A 16,536-nucleotide genomic window follows, 5' to 3' on the forward strand; every position below is an offset into this window, starting at 1 on the left:
CACTTACTCTGTAGCCTTTAGGATTAACATCCCTTGTAATTTTCTTTCCTGTTGTATATCATGTGAGAGGGGCGTTCTGCATTTTGCTGTGCTCTGATAGGTGGAGGACATAGATGGGCAGCTTTGCTTTGTGCTTTTCTTCTTTTCAGATCCCTTTTACTGGGCCTGGTTGCCTCAGGCAAAAGTCCCGTTCTCTCAGGAGATCAAAGATCTGATTCTTCCAAAGATATCGGACCCTAACTTCGTCAAGGACTTGGAGGAGGACCTATATGAACTCTTCAAGGTTAGCCCTGGGAGCCTCAACCTTATAACTATATAGAAGAAGGAATTTCTAATGGCTTTTCAAATGGCTTCTGATATAAGCCAAGAGAGAATGGCTAACACTCTTCTGACTTGTGTTAGCCAATGAAGAGCGAACAAGATTCCCACATGTGGACAGCAAGACCTAGTTTGGGGCAGTTTGGAAAAAACATTGACAGCTGTGATGAATCAGCGTGGGTTAATCCTGCATGTCATGGGGCTGCAGTGTGTCTACAGAGCCCTCCTTTGCAAATGGAGCACGAGGGCCTGGAGTTCTTTAGAGTTAATAATGAGACTCAGGACAAGATATTTACTTGTTCTCTCTTTCCCCATCTGTGAAACAGAGTTCTTAGGGTGGTAGTTCGCTTAACTATGCCTCATAAGCCTCATGTAAGTTTTCTTTATTAGAAAGTTTCTATTTGGGGGAAGAAAATGGGTTCTTCTGAGGGATTCATGCAGGTTCCATCTCCTGCCCTTTTGCAGAAAGATCCTGGTTTCGACAGGGGCCAGTTCCATAAGCAGATTGCTGTCATGCGGGGACAGGTAAGCCTGGGACTTCCTCCTGCTGTCATCCCTGGGATCTCTCTGGGCGGGTCATATGCTTATGTTGAGTAAATGCATAAAGCTTGTGTTTTACATCCTTTGAGTCTATGCCATACTTATTTATGACTCTGTCTTAGCACATGGGAGAAGAAAGGGAGCCCTTTCAAATCTCCCACCTCTTCCATGGTATCCAGTGCTTGGTGAGGCACTATGTGCTCAGCTCTGTGCCAGTTGCTGGGTAGTTCATTGGTAAATTTACCCAGGGGCCCCTGTCCTCAAGTTGCTCAAGGCAGGCCATATGCTTTGGTGTTCATGAGCTAGCCTCTGGAGTCAGACTGCTTCACTACTTACAAGCTCTGAGGCCTTGGGCAAGAGCCTCTGCTTCCTTGTTTATAAAATGTGACAATAATAACACCTTGCACAGTTGGCCAAAGGATTACATAAGATAATGCATATCAAATGTTTAGTAAAGACAATTACCTAGCACATGGTTAGTACTCATAAATTGGCTATGGTTATAATTTTTGTTATTATGGTTACAAGTCGTATTATTTCTTCTCTCTCCACTTCACCTTCAAAGAGAGCTAAGGAAACCCCTAGGGAATTGTTGATCTTCCAAAGTATAGTAAAGACTAGCCTGAAAAATTGTAGTAAAACTCTGTAGGGCACTGACATTCTTATCACTTTAAAGAGATCTGGGATGGCATAGTGGTTAAGGGGCACACACTGGTCATGGTGCCTGTGTTTGAATCCTGGTTCTGTCATTTATTGGCTGTGAGTTCTTGGAGAAGTTGCTTAATCTCTCCTTCCTTTAGTTTCTCCATTTGTAACATGGGATTAATAACAGCACCTACGTCATAGGGTTATTAAGAAATAAATGATTTGGAGTAGTGCTTGATGGATTGAAGTTCTCGATATGCATTAGCTGTTTTATGATTCTGTATATAGAAAAAGCAGCTTTTCACATCTTTATTTATTTATTTTTTAAAGATTTTGTTTATTTATTTGACAGAGAGAGTGAGAGCGCACAAGCAGGGGGAGTGGCAGAGGGAGAGGGAGAAGCAGGCTTCCCGCTGAGCAGGGAGCCCGATGTGGGGCTCGATCCCAGGACCCTGGGATCATGACCTGAGCCGAAGACAGACACTTAATGACTGAGCCACCCAGGTGCCCCAGCTTTTCACATCTTTAAAGGCTAGGAAGGTCTTTCTAGCTGTAATTAGGCATTTACCTCTTCCTACCGTTTTGGTAAAGGCTTCTGGTGAGAGCAACTCTGGGGCTTACCGAGTCCATGTTTCCTTGGAAATGGGCCGTACAGAGGTTTTCAGAGCTGCGGTAGTTGTAGCTGCCTGCATACCAGTAACGCGGTCTTCCTACATTCCTCAAGTCGTGTAAGGGCCCAGTTAAGCTGGCAGAATTTTTGGAAGCCTTAAAAATCACGTGATGTACTGTGGTATTACGGCACTCAGCATAAAGGAATGAACAACTTCTCAAGTTTATGTAGGCTGCGCCTCGGTCCCTGTTGTACTGTCTGCCCTGATCCCTTCCCAGCTCAGTCCCTTGCCAAAACCATAGCAACCCTCCTCTCATATCCAGTTAGGGATGTTATCTAGAGTGGCAAAAAGGGGGGGGAGGGAGAGTGTAATTTTATCTTTCTCTCCGTTTTGTGCCCTTAATGTCTTTTGAGGGCCTTTTGGCCTCTTACAACCTAGAGTGCCTACCTCTGAAACACTGTAAGGTTTCATGAGCATCCAGCTCCTTTCAGCAGGTAGGTGGCCAATACCAGTTACATCCTTATTAGCTTACCAGTCAGGGCAAAATGAGCCTTTGCCTTCCAGAAGTCTGACCTACCACAGGGAAAGGAGGTCACAACCCTTTACCTACCTGAGCCTAGTCACAGAGTGCCTGTATGAGGGCCCTAAGCCAGGAGAAAGAGTCAAGAACTCCCAGAGAGACGGATTTGGGTGACAGAAGTTGTTACTCACTGTAAAGACGTCACACCAGGTGTTAGAGTGCAGGGTCGGAGGTAAAGCCTCTTTAAATGGCATATTCAAAGACAATGTTCATTCTTTAGCATTATGTGCCTGCTATCACTTTTTCGTCAACTTTTTAATTTGAAAAATTTCAAACCTCAGTAAAGAGGATCTTTTCCTAGATTCACCAATTATTACACTTAGCCACACTTGCTTTATATCTATTTGCTTGTATCTCTGTAGATTATCTATCGGAATAATATCTATCTCTATATATCCATGTAATTTCTCTCTTTAATGTACCTGTGAAATTTGTCTCTCCCTCGGTAGATAGATTGATATATTTTCTTTTTGGCCAAATCTTTTGAAAGTAAGTTGTAGATAATTTGACATTTTACTCCAGATACTTCAGCATGCATGAGAGGCAGCTTCTAGCCCAAAGAACCAAAGGAAGCACAGGAAGAACCAGCCAGGGCAGGTTTAAAATCCTTTCTCTTAAGTTGGGTAGTCTCCTGTACAATTCACTCCAATTCCATTTGAAACTCCTTTTCATTCTCTACCCTGGGTTTTGTGTTCAAGGGTCTTTGAAGCAGTGGAGGATGCTGACAGATACCAAAACAATTAAGTAAAAAATATAATTACTGGTAGGATCCACTTCTGACTTCCCCCTCTGTTTCAGGTGTATCTCTGCCTCTTTATGGGCAGCATTTGCAGACCCAAGATATTTGTGGCTTGAGGACTATGTGTCTGTGTGATTTGAGGGTGCAGCCCTGCTTATCCTCCCCTGTGTCTGTGGCCTGGCCATAAAAATCTTCAGTATCAGGGGGTTTAAAGAAGGTGCCTGGCTGGCTCAGTTGGTAGAGCATGTGACTCTTGATCTTGGGGTTGTGAGTTTGAGCCTCACGTTGGGTGTAGAGATTACTTAAAAATAAAATCTTTTTTTTTTTTAAGATTTTATTTATTTATTTATTTATTTGACAGAGAGAGACACAGTGAGAGAGGAAACACAAGCAGGGGGAGTGGGGGAGGGAGAAGCAGGCTTCCCGCAGAGCAGGGAGCCCGATGTGGGGCTCGATCCCAGGACCCTGGGATCATGACCTGAGCCGAAGGCAGATGCTTAACGACTGAGCCACCCAGGCGCCCCAATCCCCTATAATTTCTTGACCCAGAGATAATTACTGCCAACTTCCAGAATTTTTTTTCTCTGCAGATAGGTAGATAAGAAGATAGAATTTCAGAAAATAAAGGTGAAGTCACATTATAATACTGGCTCCTCTCTCTGTCCTTTTCTGTCTGTTGACATCAGGATTAGCTTTCCATGCCAATAAAATAGATCTTTTAATTGCTATTTCTTATCCCTTAAGATTATTAACTGATCCCATGCTCTTGGGCATTTATACCATTTTCACTGTTATAAACAATATTGCACTGTATTAGTTGAAACTAAGTGTTTCGTGCATATCCATGGTTGTTTCTTTAGTTCCTACAAATGGAATTGCTCAGTCAGAGGGCCTGTTCACTTTTAAGCCTTTCTGAAAAACTGGCCCAGGGTCCAGCCCCATAGCCTGGCTCTGAACTTTCCTCAAATCTGAGGCATCTTCTTCTTCTTCTGTATCCTTACTAGCGGGAAGGGCAAAAAATGGGAGGTTTTGGTTTTAATTTGCATTTTTTAAATGACCAGAGAGATTTCCATTTTCTGTATTTTGCCCCCTTACATTCCTACTTTTGGAAATACCCTATTTGTATAATTTTCCATTAATGTGTTATTTATTTTTGTATTGATTTATGGGAGTACTATATCAGCAGGTCTCCCTTCAGAGGCAGACCAGGATGCCTTGGTCTTTCCCTCACTGATCTTATTTTTCCTGCCGCAGATCCTAAATCTGACCCAGGCTCTGAAAGACAACAAGAGTCCCCTGCACCTTGTCCAGATGCCACCCGTGATTGTCGAGACGGCCCGTTCCCACCAGCGGTCTTCTAGCGAGTCCTACACACAGAGCTTTCAGAGTCGGAAGCCCTTCTTTTCGTGGTGGTAGCCCAAGAGGCAGACAAAGACATGTTGTTTGAGACTTGGGCTGGGAGGAAGCCTGGGGAGTGGGTTGCAGGAAAAGCCAGAGAAGCTGGTGGAGAGCAGTGCCCTTAAGAGCCCTTCTTCTCTGCTTGCCACCCCCTCAGCGCTTTCCCAAGCACAGGGAGAAGCACAATCGGAGGGACAGTATGTGCTGTTGGGCACTTCAGAGTGCTAGGGAGGGCTGGAGCCTCCATGTGAGTGAGTAGTCCAGAAGCCCCGGAAGGAGCATCTCCCAGCATCCCCTGGGGGCAGGCTGGGAAATCCCCTTCCCTCCCTGACACCCTGCTCTGTGGCAATTCCTCATTATATTCTGCATCAGAAAACGAACATACAAATACGAATTTCAATATTAGTAGCAAAACCCAGGCAGAATCCCAGATCCTCTCAGGTCAGAAACCTCTGATCCAGACCTAAATTTGCATGGACCCAGACACTCAGGTGCCTCACAGTTCCTTACTCCCGTGGACCAATGCGGCTGGGTGATTCAGAGAGCCACTGGGTGACTCACCAGTTGGGACAGACAGAAGCCACACCTTTCCTTTGGGTTTTTGCCAAGTTTTCTTCCACTTCTCCCACCAGTACAATAGGCTGACTAAAAGCCTCCCAACCCAGTTCTCATGGTCGGGACACTTCTGCTCCGGAACTCTCAGTGGTTCTGCATGTGATCATAGAGATTGGCTCTGCTCTCTGCCCTGCTAAGGACGCAGGCTCCCTAGTCCAGGCTTGCAGTTTACCTGCCATTCAGGCAAAGGCAAGAGGGAGGAAGTGGCCTCCCCAGCATGCAGAAGCAATCCATCTGACCTAAGTGCATGCTGGGAGCTGTAATTGGTTTGTGGGTAAACTTATCCCAGCCTTGCTTCCTGAGTCCTGGTGATAAACTCCCCCTGGTCCTCTGATTTGTTCTGTTGTTAGCTATTTTTTTTCTCAACACTTTTGACTTAGGGGTTCAGTTCTGGGTTCTGGAGTGGGTCTCAGTGAGGTGCATCTCAGCTCATGAGAGGACAGGATATTAGGTCCCTGGACTTCTCTGTGTGCCACCACCTGCTGCTTGGTGGAGGTAACGGGACTCGTGTTCTCTTCCTAGTTGGCAGCTTCCCTTTGCTCCCTGACCTCTTGTTCCAGGCCAGTTTTTCCCTGGCTTCTTGAGAAGGGCAGGGCCCAGAGGAGAAAGGCCTTTAAACTGTCCCCCAGTGCCTGCCCAGCTCAGTGTGCATCTTCCTGCTTCCATGTCTCTTTCCCCTCAGCTGTCCCCCTTGCCAGGTGTCCGAGCCCTTTCTACACCAAAGCAAAGAATGGCCTCAGGAGGGAGGGAAGAGGGTGCCATCTGTGGCTAAGGGCAGTTCTGCGCTACTGGACACTTCAAGATTCTGGCACCCTGCGATTGGTCAATCAGCCTTGGAAAGAAACTATCTTGAAGGTTTGAAAAACAACCAAAGAAAGGGAGCGAGGACTATGGCTGCGTGCCCTCCGCTTGCCCAGCTCCCGCTGCCCAGGAGGAAGAGCAGAGCTGTGCAGTCCTCTTGTCAGCTGGACCAAGCTGGTCCCTTTGCATTCCAGCCCCCAGGAGCCAGTTTGTGCTGGGGTTCCCTCCAGCTGACAGGAAGAGTCTCGGAGCTGGATATGCATGCCCTGTGGACAAAGACACAGCTCTCAGCCCTGACAATCTCATTCAGCCACCCTGGCATCTGCCCTGGGGGACCATGTTTTCGACAGTGCCTGCACCCAGACTGCAGGAGCAGCAGGGCTCCCAGAGGCCACAGGGGACCCAGGTGTGTCTAGCTCTCCAAAGACCTCTCTACACACACCTGTTGGTAAAGCTTCCCACCTGGGCTTTGAGAGAGCCCAAGCAGTCTTAGAGGAAGCTGCTTGCTTCCCCCAGCCAAGTAGATCTGCACATTGCCCTCATCCAGACCAGCTCTCTGATGAGAAGGAAATTGGGTCCAGCGTACAAGGGGGCTGGTCCCAGTCCTGGCAGGCAAGAATGTGGGGCATCCTTTCTTGGCATGTCTCCATTCTCCTTGAAGTCTGTACTCAGGTTGCCTTGAATGTGGACTTGGGGAGAGCTGGGGGCCCAAATTGCCAGGGCAGGCTTCTGGGTGGCACTCACGGGACAGCCCAGTCCTCTGCCAGCCCCAGGCCCTGTCCCCGTGTCAGGGAGGTGAGGCCCGGCTGGGAGAGTGCTGCTGCCTGTGTTGTTCTTCCAACGCACTGTAGAACTTGTATGTAATGTATTTAAATCAATGCAAATGTATGAATAACAAGTCCACTTCTGATCTTTTTTGTCTAGTGTTCTTGGGTGAAAGGAAGACAAGGTAGAATGCAATTTTAAGGACAGAGGACTATGTGTTTCCATGGAGTTGCTAAGATAGGGCTCCTGAGTTATACAGGTCCTCACTTCCAAAGTCCCAGTGCTTAATATTTTCATTAACTCAGTTGACACCAAAACGTGACCTGAACCTACACTGGTATGAATTGAAGCTATTTGTAACCATCATGTTTTCCTCTTAGTGTGTATATTTGTTGCAGAAATATTAATGTTTTGTTATGAGATACTTCCCCTACTAGGGATTATGCAGTATTTGCACTGACTACTTCCTAAAAGCTGGAAAAATCCTGAATAACAAAGTCATCTAGCCCAAAGGGTTTGGGATGAGGAATGTGGAGTCAGCATCTCTTCTTGGCTACAAGAGGGCAACCCTTTATGTGTGCACATGGTAGCCTGCCTGAAGCACTTTGAACCCTGGGTCCTTTAAGTGGGGGGTGATCGGGCAGATAGGATTCCTGGGGAGCGGAGCTGAATGCTAATGAGCACATAATATGCTATTGAGGTGAAGCCAGCAGAGTAATCAAAAATCCTCACTTTAAATGTTTTTAGGCTAGGAAACCTCAGGTAATGCTGGAGGCTTAAGAATGATTGGTCCAGCTGTTGCCCCACCTCAGGATGGTTGGCCCATGGGGATAAAGAAACCAGCTGCAGGGCTGGCAGCCAGTACGTTGACTGCAGGCTCACTGCTCACTGTGCAGGGCCGACTGGAAGAGCCTTTCCCCTTCTAGAACTGGCCAGAGTCCAGGAGCCCTCTCTCTCCTGTGGATCAGGACTGCCCTAAAGAGATGCTTCCATCTCCTAATCGGACAACCTCTGGAAAAGGAGGCTTGGGCACAGGGAACTAGGGGACTGGGGGGGCTCACAGGGAAAAGGAGGCCTGTCCTATTTTCTCCTTCCTGGAGTAAGCGCAACCTTTCATTCCCTGGCTCCAGAGTATCCATTTGGGGACGCTCCCTTTCTGTGACAGACACACTGTTGTTGATGTGAATGTTTTTATTTTGCCCCTTAAACCACGGTTTCCCTGTGCTAGCCTGACGGGCAGGGGTGTGGGCAGGCCGCCGGGCCACGGGTTACAGGAGCAGCAGGAGGGTTAGGAGCAGGAGTGGTGAGATGCTCAATCTGAGTGCCCATCACTTGACTGTCGGGGGAATATCATGCAGCCCAGGTGTACTGTTAGATGGGAAGAGCTGAGGCGCTGTTTTTCCACATTCTGGTGAGGAATGGGTCCCACATAACCTAGAGCTCAGGGGACGTTTCCAGTCCTGTTCTGAATGGAGCAGGCCAGTGGCAGTGGTCTTTCATTTACCCCTATGGGGCTGTCTGCCTCAAGTCTCTCTTCCTTCTTCACCTCCTGGGCCCTTTGGCAAAAGTCCCTATGATTCCTGGGGAAGATACTGCCCCTTCCCTGGATCAGTGTCTGATCTGATGGAGGTAGCTTGTGGGGCCTGGCTTCTTCCAGTTCCGGCGGATCCTGGCACTTGTCCTCCTGGAGTTCAGATACTGATCGCCAGAAGCCGTCTCCGTGGCACCACTCTGTGGGTCGGCCAGTGGAGTGCAGGGCTCGGGGATTCTGCAGAGAACAAGTGTGTGGTAGGCCCACGTCAATAGGAAGAGCAGAATGGGGGCTAAAGAGATTGTGGTCATGATGAACTATTAAAACACACTGTTTGGGGTAAAATGAGACCAGGGCTCGGGTCTCGTCTGCCCTCTGAGAGCTAAAGACTAGGCAAAGCTTTCAGATTTCTTCTCTGTAAAGAGAGCTGGACTAGATCAGGGTGTGTGATACTCTGCATTTCTCCAGCTTCCTCATGCTGTCCTCATGGCAGTCATCATTAGTCCGCTGTGATACGAGACTCGAGGAACGGAGTATCCTCCTTAGCAAGGTGCTTTAAACAGGGACTGCAAGTCAACTGGAGTTAATCTGAGCAAGGGCCTGATTTGCTTCCCCTGGACCTGATGACTCGGGAGACCTGTTCAGGTCTAATGCTCTGACTGGGGGCCTCGAGAAGGCACCGGGAAGAATAGAGCCCAGAGCATAACCCATGGTGATTGGCTAGGCCATGTGGTTCAGCTTGACGTCATGGGGCTCGCTGTTCCCAGGCTGTCAGTGACCTAGGCACAGGGGGATGACTAGGGAAAGTTTCAAGTTCCTCAACAATTTCCAAACCTCAATACCTCTACCGAACCTTCCTACGCTATAGTCTCTATAATCCCACAGGCGAGATTTTAACCAGGCTTACTTGTGATTCTTACCTGTTCTACGATAGGGAAACAAATTTTCTTCCTCCCAAACAACAGTCCCTCCCATCTGGCTGAGAATCACTGCAAAATTAGGACCCAGCACTCCTTCCCACGGAAGTTCAGAGGGCCCAGTATGACTCCAGTAGTAACAGCAATCGTAGGCACTGCATAGACCTGACCACCCTCGTCGCAGGTACTTTACAGTGGCGCCAGGTCCCCGCGCCGGGAAATGGTGGCAGGGGCACCGTTAGTGCTCACCTGCCCTCAGCCCTCCGGTTCCAGGGACCCACCTGAGTCGGCTGCAGTGGTGCAGTGAGTGGCCCAGGGCTTGCGGCCGGGGGGGCCTCTTCCTGCGCAGCCTCCTCAAGGCCTCTGCCACACGGTGGTCTCCTGCACACTCCCAGATGATCTGTGCCCGCTCCTCGGCCAGTTGGTCCCCACTGCGCTGAAACAGGCCCTGGATCTGCAGCAGCTCAGCGTCCTGGAAGATGTTGGCCGAGGCCTGCTTGCGGCTCCGGGCCTCAGCCGGGGCCTGCCAAGGGGGTGGCTCACTCACCACAGAGGCTGGGGTGCCCATCCTGGGTGCTCTGGGGAAGGAAAGCATGGAGAGACATCAGCTTAGCAGGCCCTTCCCAAACCTGGGGTCCCGACCAATGCAAGGCTTCCGATGTTTCTATTCTCCGGGAGCCAATGTGCAGTTAAGTCTTGACTTAAAATCACTTTAACTTCCAGGGCACCTGGGGGAAATAATATGAATAATGACAGTCAAACTTGATTATAAAGTGCTTATGTATGCAACACATGTAGTATCTCCCTGGAGAGTCACAGCAACCTGTGACGTAAGCATGGTGTATCTGCACCATACAGGTGAAGAAGTGCAACTCCGTGAAATGACCCTTGGCAGTCACAAAGCCTTGCGTAAGTGCAGAGGCGGGAGTAGAAGCCAGGTCCGTCCGGCTGTAGAGCCCAGGCAGACCCCGGGATACCTAGGTCCCAAGGACAGTGCTGGCAGCACCCACCGCACTGTGTGATGCATTTAAATGTATCGGGCATGGCTCTAAGACTTGCAGTCACGTAACTGCGAGGCAGCCCTGTGGGGGGGTCGTGAATCCTCATTTCACTAGTGAAGACACTGAAGAACAGAATCCAGATCTCTCTGATGCTAAGGCCCAGGCCCTGTAGCACAGAAGTGAGGGGAGGTTATGGGGCGGCTACCTAGGCTGGAATCCCGCTTCTAGCCACCTCCACCACTGCCTAGCTCAGCTGCCTCCTGTACCAATTCCTACTTCACAGAGTCGCAGTGAGCTCGATGTTCTATTCTGCTTTCCCACCTGTAACACTGAGAACAGTCATCCCACCTATTTTCAAGATCCTGGAGACAGACCAAGTCCACATAGTTTAGCAAACACAGTATGAAATAGATCTAACTGCAGTCCAAAAGGCCATGGAGAGCAACACGGGCGAAGAGGCGGCTACAGGGTTAGAATATACAACCATGGGCAGAGGCTGAAATCTATAAGAAAGTTCAATAAAAGGAAGGCTCATGTCAATGCTCCCCCCCAATAGGAAATGAAAATTAAACGATCTTCCTCAGTTCTAGAGAGTTCAATTTGAACAATAAAGAATAATAAAAGGAGGCTCACTCAGCCTACCCTTGTCTCCAGTGTAGCCTGAAAACGCTATGACATTGGAAAGCAGAGTAGAGACAAGGAAGACCAAGGACCTTGGCATTACACAGAACTGGACTCAAGTCCCAGCCCTGCCACCTTCCTAGTGGTGACCCTAGGCAAGTTCCTCAACCTCTCTGAGCCTCTCTGCTTAGCTGTGAAGTGGGGCTCATAACCACTTCTCAGGATTGCTGTAAGGATTGAGTGAGTCTAGGGTGGTATGGTATCAGGTACCAGGTAAGAGCCAAATAAATGTAAATTTGCACCCTCCCCCCCCCACCCCTTTTGGCCTCCTTGACTTTTGTACTTGGATCAGGGGTGTGATAGGATCTCTGTTCCTCTGTTCTGGCCTGAGTCAGCTGGAGGACTCAGCCCCAGGCCTGATGGCAAAGGCCAGGCTGCTACACCAGACCTCACCTCATTCTAGTGAGCTACGGAGATACTGGTCACCCAGAAACTAGCTTAAAAAGGGAATAAAAATTAAAATACATTTCAATACAAAATGTCCATGCTCATTGTAACCAACAAAATGGAAATCACATAAAGCATTCCCAGCTTGCGGCCCTTACTCTCACCTGCCTTTGTTCTGAGAGTTTGAGACCTCTCTCCATCCCATTTAGACTCTGCAAATGTAACTGGCCCTCCCTCCTCCTCAACTCAATAGCCACCCTCCTTATTCCAGTAATTTCCACACTCACCTTGTCCCAGTGTCTAGGCCTCCTCTCATAAGAACCCCACTCTCTTCAAAAGGTTTAATAAATAAACCTGTAGGAAATTTTCAGATAAACTAACTCCATAAAAATTGTGCTTTTTATCTGGAAATTGGAATTTAAAATCTCTCTCTCCTTAGGCACTATTACGGAATCCAGTTAAAAACCTAGTATGTGTGGTAATTAACTCCCCTGAGCTGGATGATAAAAACATACTGTGACCAGAAAACAATAGTCAGCAGGGAACACTTTGCAGGCTGATAAAAAAGCTGACTCTGGGTCATTTACTCTGCATCAGGTGATAAGACAGTATGCATGCTATTTCATCCTCAACACAATTCTAGGAATCAGGCGCGGTTACCCTCCTCCCAGCTCAGAGGAGCAAAGGAAGCTGAGACAGATTCAATGCCAGGGGCTCAGCCAAGGCCAGGACCCGGTGTGAGGGGCTGCAGCTGTGTCTGAAAACGTCGGCTGCCTTCACAGCCAAGCAGCTCAAATGCTGCTGCCCGTCATTTCGGTGGGGGTATTTCACTATTCTCACCTAAGTCACCGAGGGGGAAACCTGCCGGTGCAAAAGGAAGAACCGTGACTAGCCCACACACAAGGCGGGGGCGGGGTTGTAGAATTTATTTTAATCTTTTCATTAGCGTCAAAGCTGTTTACTGCGTGACCCGCTGTTCTAGCCTTGAACCTGCGGCACTCTGAAGAGGAGGATCCCCCAGCTTCCACAAAACAAATCTGGAACTGCAGCCCAACCCAGTGCACACAGTACTGGCTTATGAGTCAGAGCCCTAGGCATGCCACTCACTGGCTGAGGGGCCTCCGGCACTTCACATCCGTGGGCCTCTGTTTCCCCCTTCTATCTGTAAGAAGAACAGGTTGATGCTTATGGTCTCTGAGGGCGTGTGCAGAGTCAGTGATTCTCTGACGAGGCTAGGTCTGTACGGAAGCGGTGACTAGGTTTGCTGGGCTGCCGAGGCCATGTGTGGACAGGTCTGGCTAATTAGGTGCCAGGAAATTCCCCAACCAGTAGTTCTTTTCCGCCCTCCTCAATCTTCCCTGGAGACAAGGCACTGTTTTGCTGGTGGGATGGGGGGCTTACGGTCTGGGAGAAGACAGAGAACTCACTGCTCTAAAGCACTCCAGTGACCTGGGCTGGCTACGGCCAAGCCTGGGGCACACTCCTAGGCTGGTCTGGGTTGTGGGAGAAGAGGTGGTATTGTTTCTCTCAGATTCAGGCAATCTTACCCTCCCTTCGGAGAGAACGGCAACTGGATTAAGTAGCGGCAGCTGTCTAAGGGATGGCTTGGAGCCCGACTTCCCAGATCCTCCCAGGCACCTCTGTGTGGCTACAAGGCCCTACAAGGCCCCACCTCCAGCCTCTAGCGTCTGAGTTAAAACACACCAACAAACCATCTGGGGGAGTCTAAGCCTCCAGCTTCAAACATACCCTCCGTGCACCTTGGGGCGGGGGGCCTTGGCACCTCCAGATTTTGAGGATCCTCACTCTTGGCTCTGCTTGCCACCCTGGGATTCAGCCAGCACTAAGACTGGGAATAAAAATCAGTGGATTTCACATAGGATTACATGTAAACTTTGAGAAAATGAATCAGAACACTTTAATTATCAGAAGAAACTTTTTTTTAAGATTTTATTTTTAAGTAATCTCTACACCCAATAAGGAGCTTGAACTTACAACCGGAGATCAAGAGTAGCATGCTCCACCGACTGAGCCAGCCAGGCTCCCCAGAAGAAACGTCTCTTATCTTTTTCAATGTGTTATTTTCCCCCTAATTTCTTGGACAACACCTGAATCCAAGAAAGTCAGTGTATACTTGAACAATGGTACTTTTTTAAACCGGAAAATGACACCACAGGGATATTAAAAGATTACAAATGGATCTTTCATTCCAGAGTTGACATGAAAGAATATAAACATGGGTCTGTGAGCAAATGAGTAAAAACTCATTGCAAAAAACTTCAGTTTGACACAAACTAGCTTAAAATGAACCCCCAAAGTAAATACCAAATGTGGAAAATGACAAAGTTCAACTTGTTTTGAAATAGGCAATAAATGAACTAGAGAACTCTAACAAAGAAGTATATTTAAAAAGTGACTCACCATGCAATGAACTTGTAATACATAAATACAGTGCACAACTGCGCATCCTTTGTAGTGTATGAAGCTCTGTTTAGACACAGCTATTCCGACCGTGGTCTCAGGGAGGCACACGTAACCACGAGAGGCAGAACACATCTGCGTGAGCTGGGCCACTTTCACACTCAGCTCCCCTACTTCAGATAACCCTGCTGATGGCAATAATCTGTAATCGGAGGCAAAGGGCCTCTTGGATAAAGAACTGGAGGCTCTGGCCCAAGGCCCAAATCAACACTTGTGGCCCTGGCCTGCTTCCCTGCCCCTGGACAGCAGCCCAAATCTGTGGCTCCTCCACTGGGAGGCCCAGTCCACTTGGCCGTGTGAGCCCCCCAGGCCTTCAGGGCCTAGCCTCCACCAGGAGTGCCTGAGAGAACTGCATACACGTTAGTCTCCAAAGCTAATGTGGAAGCGGAGAAAGGAACTGGGCCCTACCCCCAGACCAATTCTCACATACGTCTGGAAAATAAACTCTAGATGTAGGAATAACTCTTTTCAAGAGTTCAAGAACCCTGAATTCTGGCTGTGCCTCTGAAAACTGGGTGACGTTCCTGTTTTCCCCTGCCTCATTTTGCTCATCATCAAAATAGTGAGATTAGTGAGAGTAAATAACCCGTAAGGGGATAAGGGAGATAAAAGTATATTAAAGCATCCATCCCAGTACATTGCATTATGAATGAGTGATGTAAGGAAAAGGCTGTTTAACAACTAGGCAGTATAGAATCATTGTCATTTGCATGAAACTCCCTCAGAAGGGGCCTTCACTCTTGGGAAAAGAGGTTTAAAGGGAGATGGATTCATCTGCGGACTTTTAAGCCACAGCTGCCACCAAGGCAGCTTGCTCCATGTCAAGCACAGAACGTCACTTTCAAATAGGTGATCTTTTTAATCCTCACCCCATGAAGAGGCACTATACTTACAGGTTATACCCATTTTACAGATGAGAAAGCTGAGCTCAAAAAGGTTAAGTAACTTGCCCAAAGTCAAACAGGAGGTAGGTGGTGAGGCTGGATACACCCGGGTAGTGTGACCCCAGCGTCCAGCCTCTCAGCCACTGTTATTTTTGTTCTGCCAGATGGCTGACGAGGTCTTCAGGGGAAGGAACGACCCAGGAGGCTCTGAAACCTCTCGGAGCCTGCTATCCGCTTCTGCGGGTTTCGGAAGGCGCAGGGATTGAAAGTCAGGTCTCCCAAGCCAGCCTCGGCGCGCTCAGCACTCCACGGCCCCGCGGGGAGTTAGAGCGATTACTCACCACGCTGAAGGGCAGCGCCGACAGACCTCAAATCGGGATGGGGCAGGCTAAGATGTGCCCACCCTAACCCCTTCACGGCCTTTCGAAAGGGCGGGGGTAGCTCTGCGCTTCCTGCTGCGAAGGTGCTCACCAGGACCAGGCGGTGTTCACCCACAGGACGAGAGCTTGGGAGGGGATATCCTGGCCCAGGCCGCACGGCGACATCCCCAGCACAGGTCAGCCCCCGGGGCTCAGACGTGGCCGAAGCTTCGCACAACGCCGGGCCCTAAGTGGACCTGCGGGCTCGGGTCCCAGCGGCACCCGGGCTCTGACGGCCCGCCCACCCGCCCGCTCCCACCGCAGCGCGAACCGGGCCTCCGATCTACGTACCTGGCTGCTCAAGGCGGGCCACCTAGGTCACTGCCGCGACTCCCGGGAGAAAGCGCTCCCCAGCCGGGAAAGAGCCAATCCACCGCCGAGCCTCGGTGAGAGCTCCGGCGAGAGCCTTCCAAAATCGAACGCGGAGACTCTGTGAGCCAATCATCAGCAACAGAGGGGCGAGGGGCGTGTCGAGGCTCCGCCCCCTTCCCTCCGCCGGCCTCGAAACCCGAGTGCGAAGATTCCCCGGGTCCAATCAACAGCGGAGCAGCGGCGAGGGGCGTGTCCGCCGGGGCCCCTTCCCTCCGCCCTCGGCCACCCTAGCGCGGCGCTCGGAGGCGCCCCCTTCATTGACGTCAGTGCCCTGGGAGAGCGCGGTTTTGCTGGCGCGGGAGCGGGGCGGGGCCGCATTCCAGCCTCGGGGTGCGTCGGCGGCAGGCGGGTACACGTGACGCGTGCCCCCTCTCCTGGGCCCTAGGCCGGCGCGCACCGCGCCGCGCGCCTTGCAACGTGTGGCGGTCTGCAAATCAGCAGTTCCCTTAAATTCACTTTCCAGACGGACCACTTGTCTTCTGGCTCCAGCTCTGAGGGAAAGGAAGGGATGGTGAGATCTTGTGGTTTAAAGCTAGAATGCCGTGGGTTCAAATCTTAAACCGTCTGTGCAACCTTGGGCCAGTTACCTAAATGAGCAGTATTAGGAAGGTTTTATACATTCATTGGACAATGGTCCATTAGGGACCCACCCTGTCCAAGTTCCTTATCAGGCAGTGAACTGGAGACTTCTATAAGCCTGTGCCCTGGGGGAATTTACAGCCTAGTAAGGAAGGCAGACGTTAAAGAGCTGAAAACATTCAGTAGTGATTACAATTGTGATAAACATTATAAAAGGGTCAAACAGGAGGAAACAACTCCCTGTAGGAGGACCTGGGAGGTAGAAGAAGAAA

At 49.6% G+C, this 16,536-nt stretch overlaps 2 protein-coding genes across 2 annotated transcripts in view; one reads left to right on the forward strand and one right to left on the reverse strand.

Moving 5' to 3' along the window:
- PI4K2A (phosphatidylinositol 4-kinase type 2 alpha) overlaps positions 1-7,541 on the forward strand; it is a 28,471-nt gene extending 20,930 nt beyond the window's left edge. Inside the window, exons 7-9 of the mRNA XM_032432405.1 lie at positions 150-283; positions 784-843; positions 4,688-7,541. Of these exons, the coding sequence (XP_032288296.1) occupies positions 150-283; positions 784-843; positions 4,688-4,849 (356 nt within the window). The 3' untranslated portion in view covers positions 4,850-7,541. The remainder of the gene's footprint in view (positions 1-149; positions 284-783; positions 844-4,687) is intronic.
- Positions 6,841-15,786, reverse strand: AVPI1 (arginine vasopressin induced 1). Its single transcript, XM_032432406.1, has 3 exons — positions 15,605-15,786; positions 9,742-10,038; positions 6,841-8,780 (listed from the first exon to the last, which is right to left on the reverse strand). Exons 2-3 carry the CDS (start codon positions 10,026-10,028, stop codon positions 8,621-8,623), a joined length of 447 nt encoding a protein of 148 aa, XP_032288297.1. The 5' UTR covers positions 10,029-10,038; positions 15,605-15,786; the 3' UTR covers positions 6,841-8,620.
- Between the last annotated feature and the right edge of the window lie 750 nt (positions 15,787-16,536).

The sequence above is a fragment of the Phoca vitulina genome, unplaced genomic scaffold (genome assembly GCF_004348235.1).
Source record: "Phoca vitulina isolate PV1807 unplaced genomic scaffold, GSC_HSeal_1.0 scaffold48, whole genome shotgun sequence".
In the NCBI taxonomy this organism is placed as follows: domain Eukaryota; kingdom Metazoa; phylum Chordata; class Mammalia; order Carnivora; family Phocidae; genus Phoca; species Phoca vitulina.

Excerpts from the sequence above, each read along its gene's own strand:
- AVPI1 (XM_032432406.1), bottom strand. The coding sequence starts at position 10,028 with ATGGGCACCCCAGCCTCTGTGGTGAGTGAGCCACCCCCTTGGCAGGCC. Across the intron at positions 8,781-9,741 it reads CACCACTGCAGCCGACTCAG|AATCCCCGAGCCCTGCACTC; the intron begins GTGGGTCCCTGG and ends TGTTCTCTGCAG.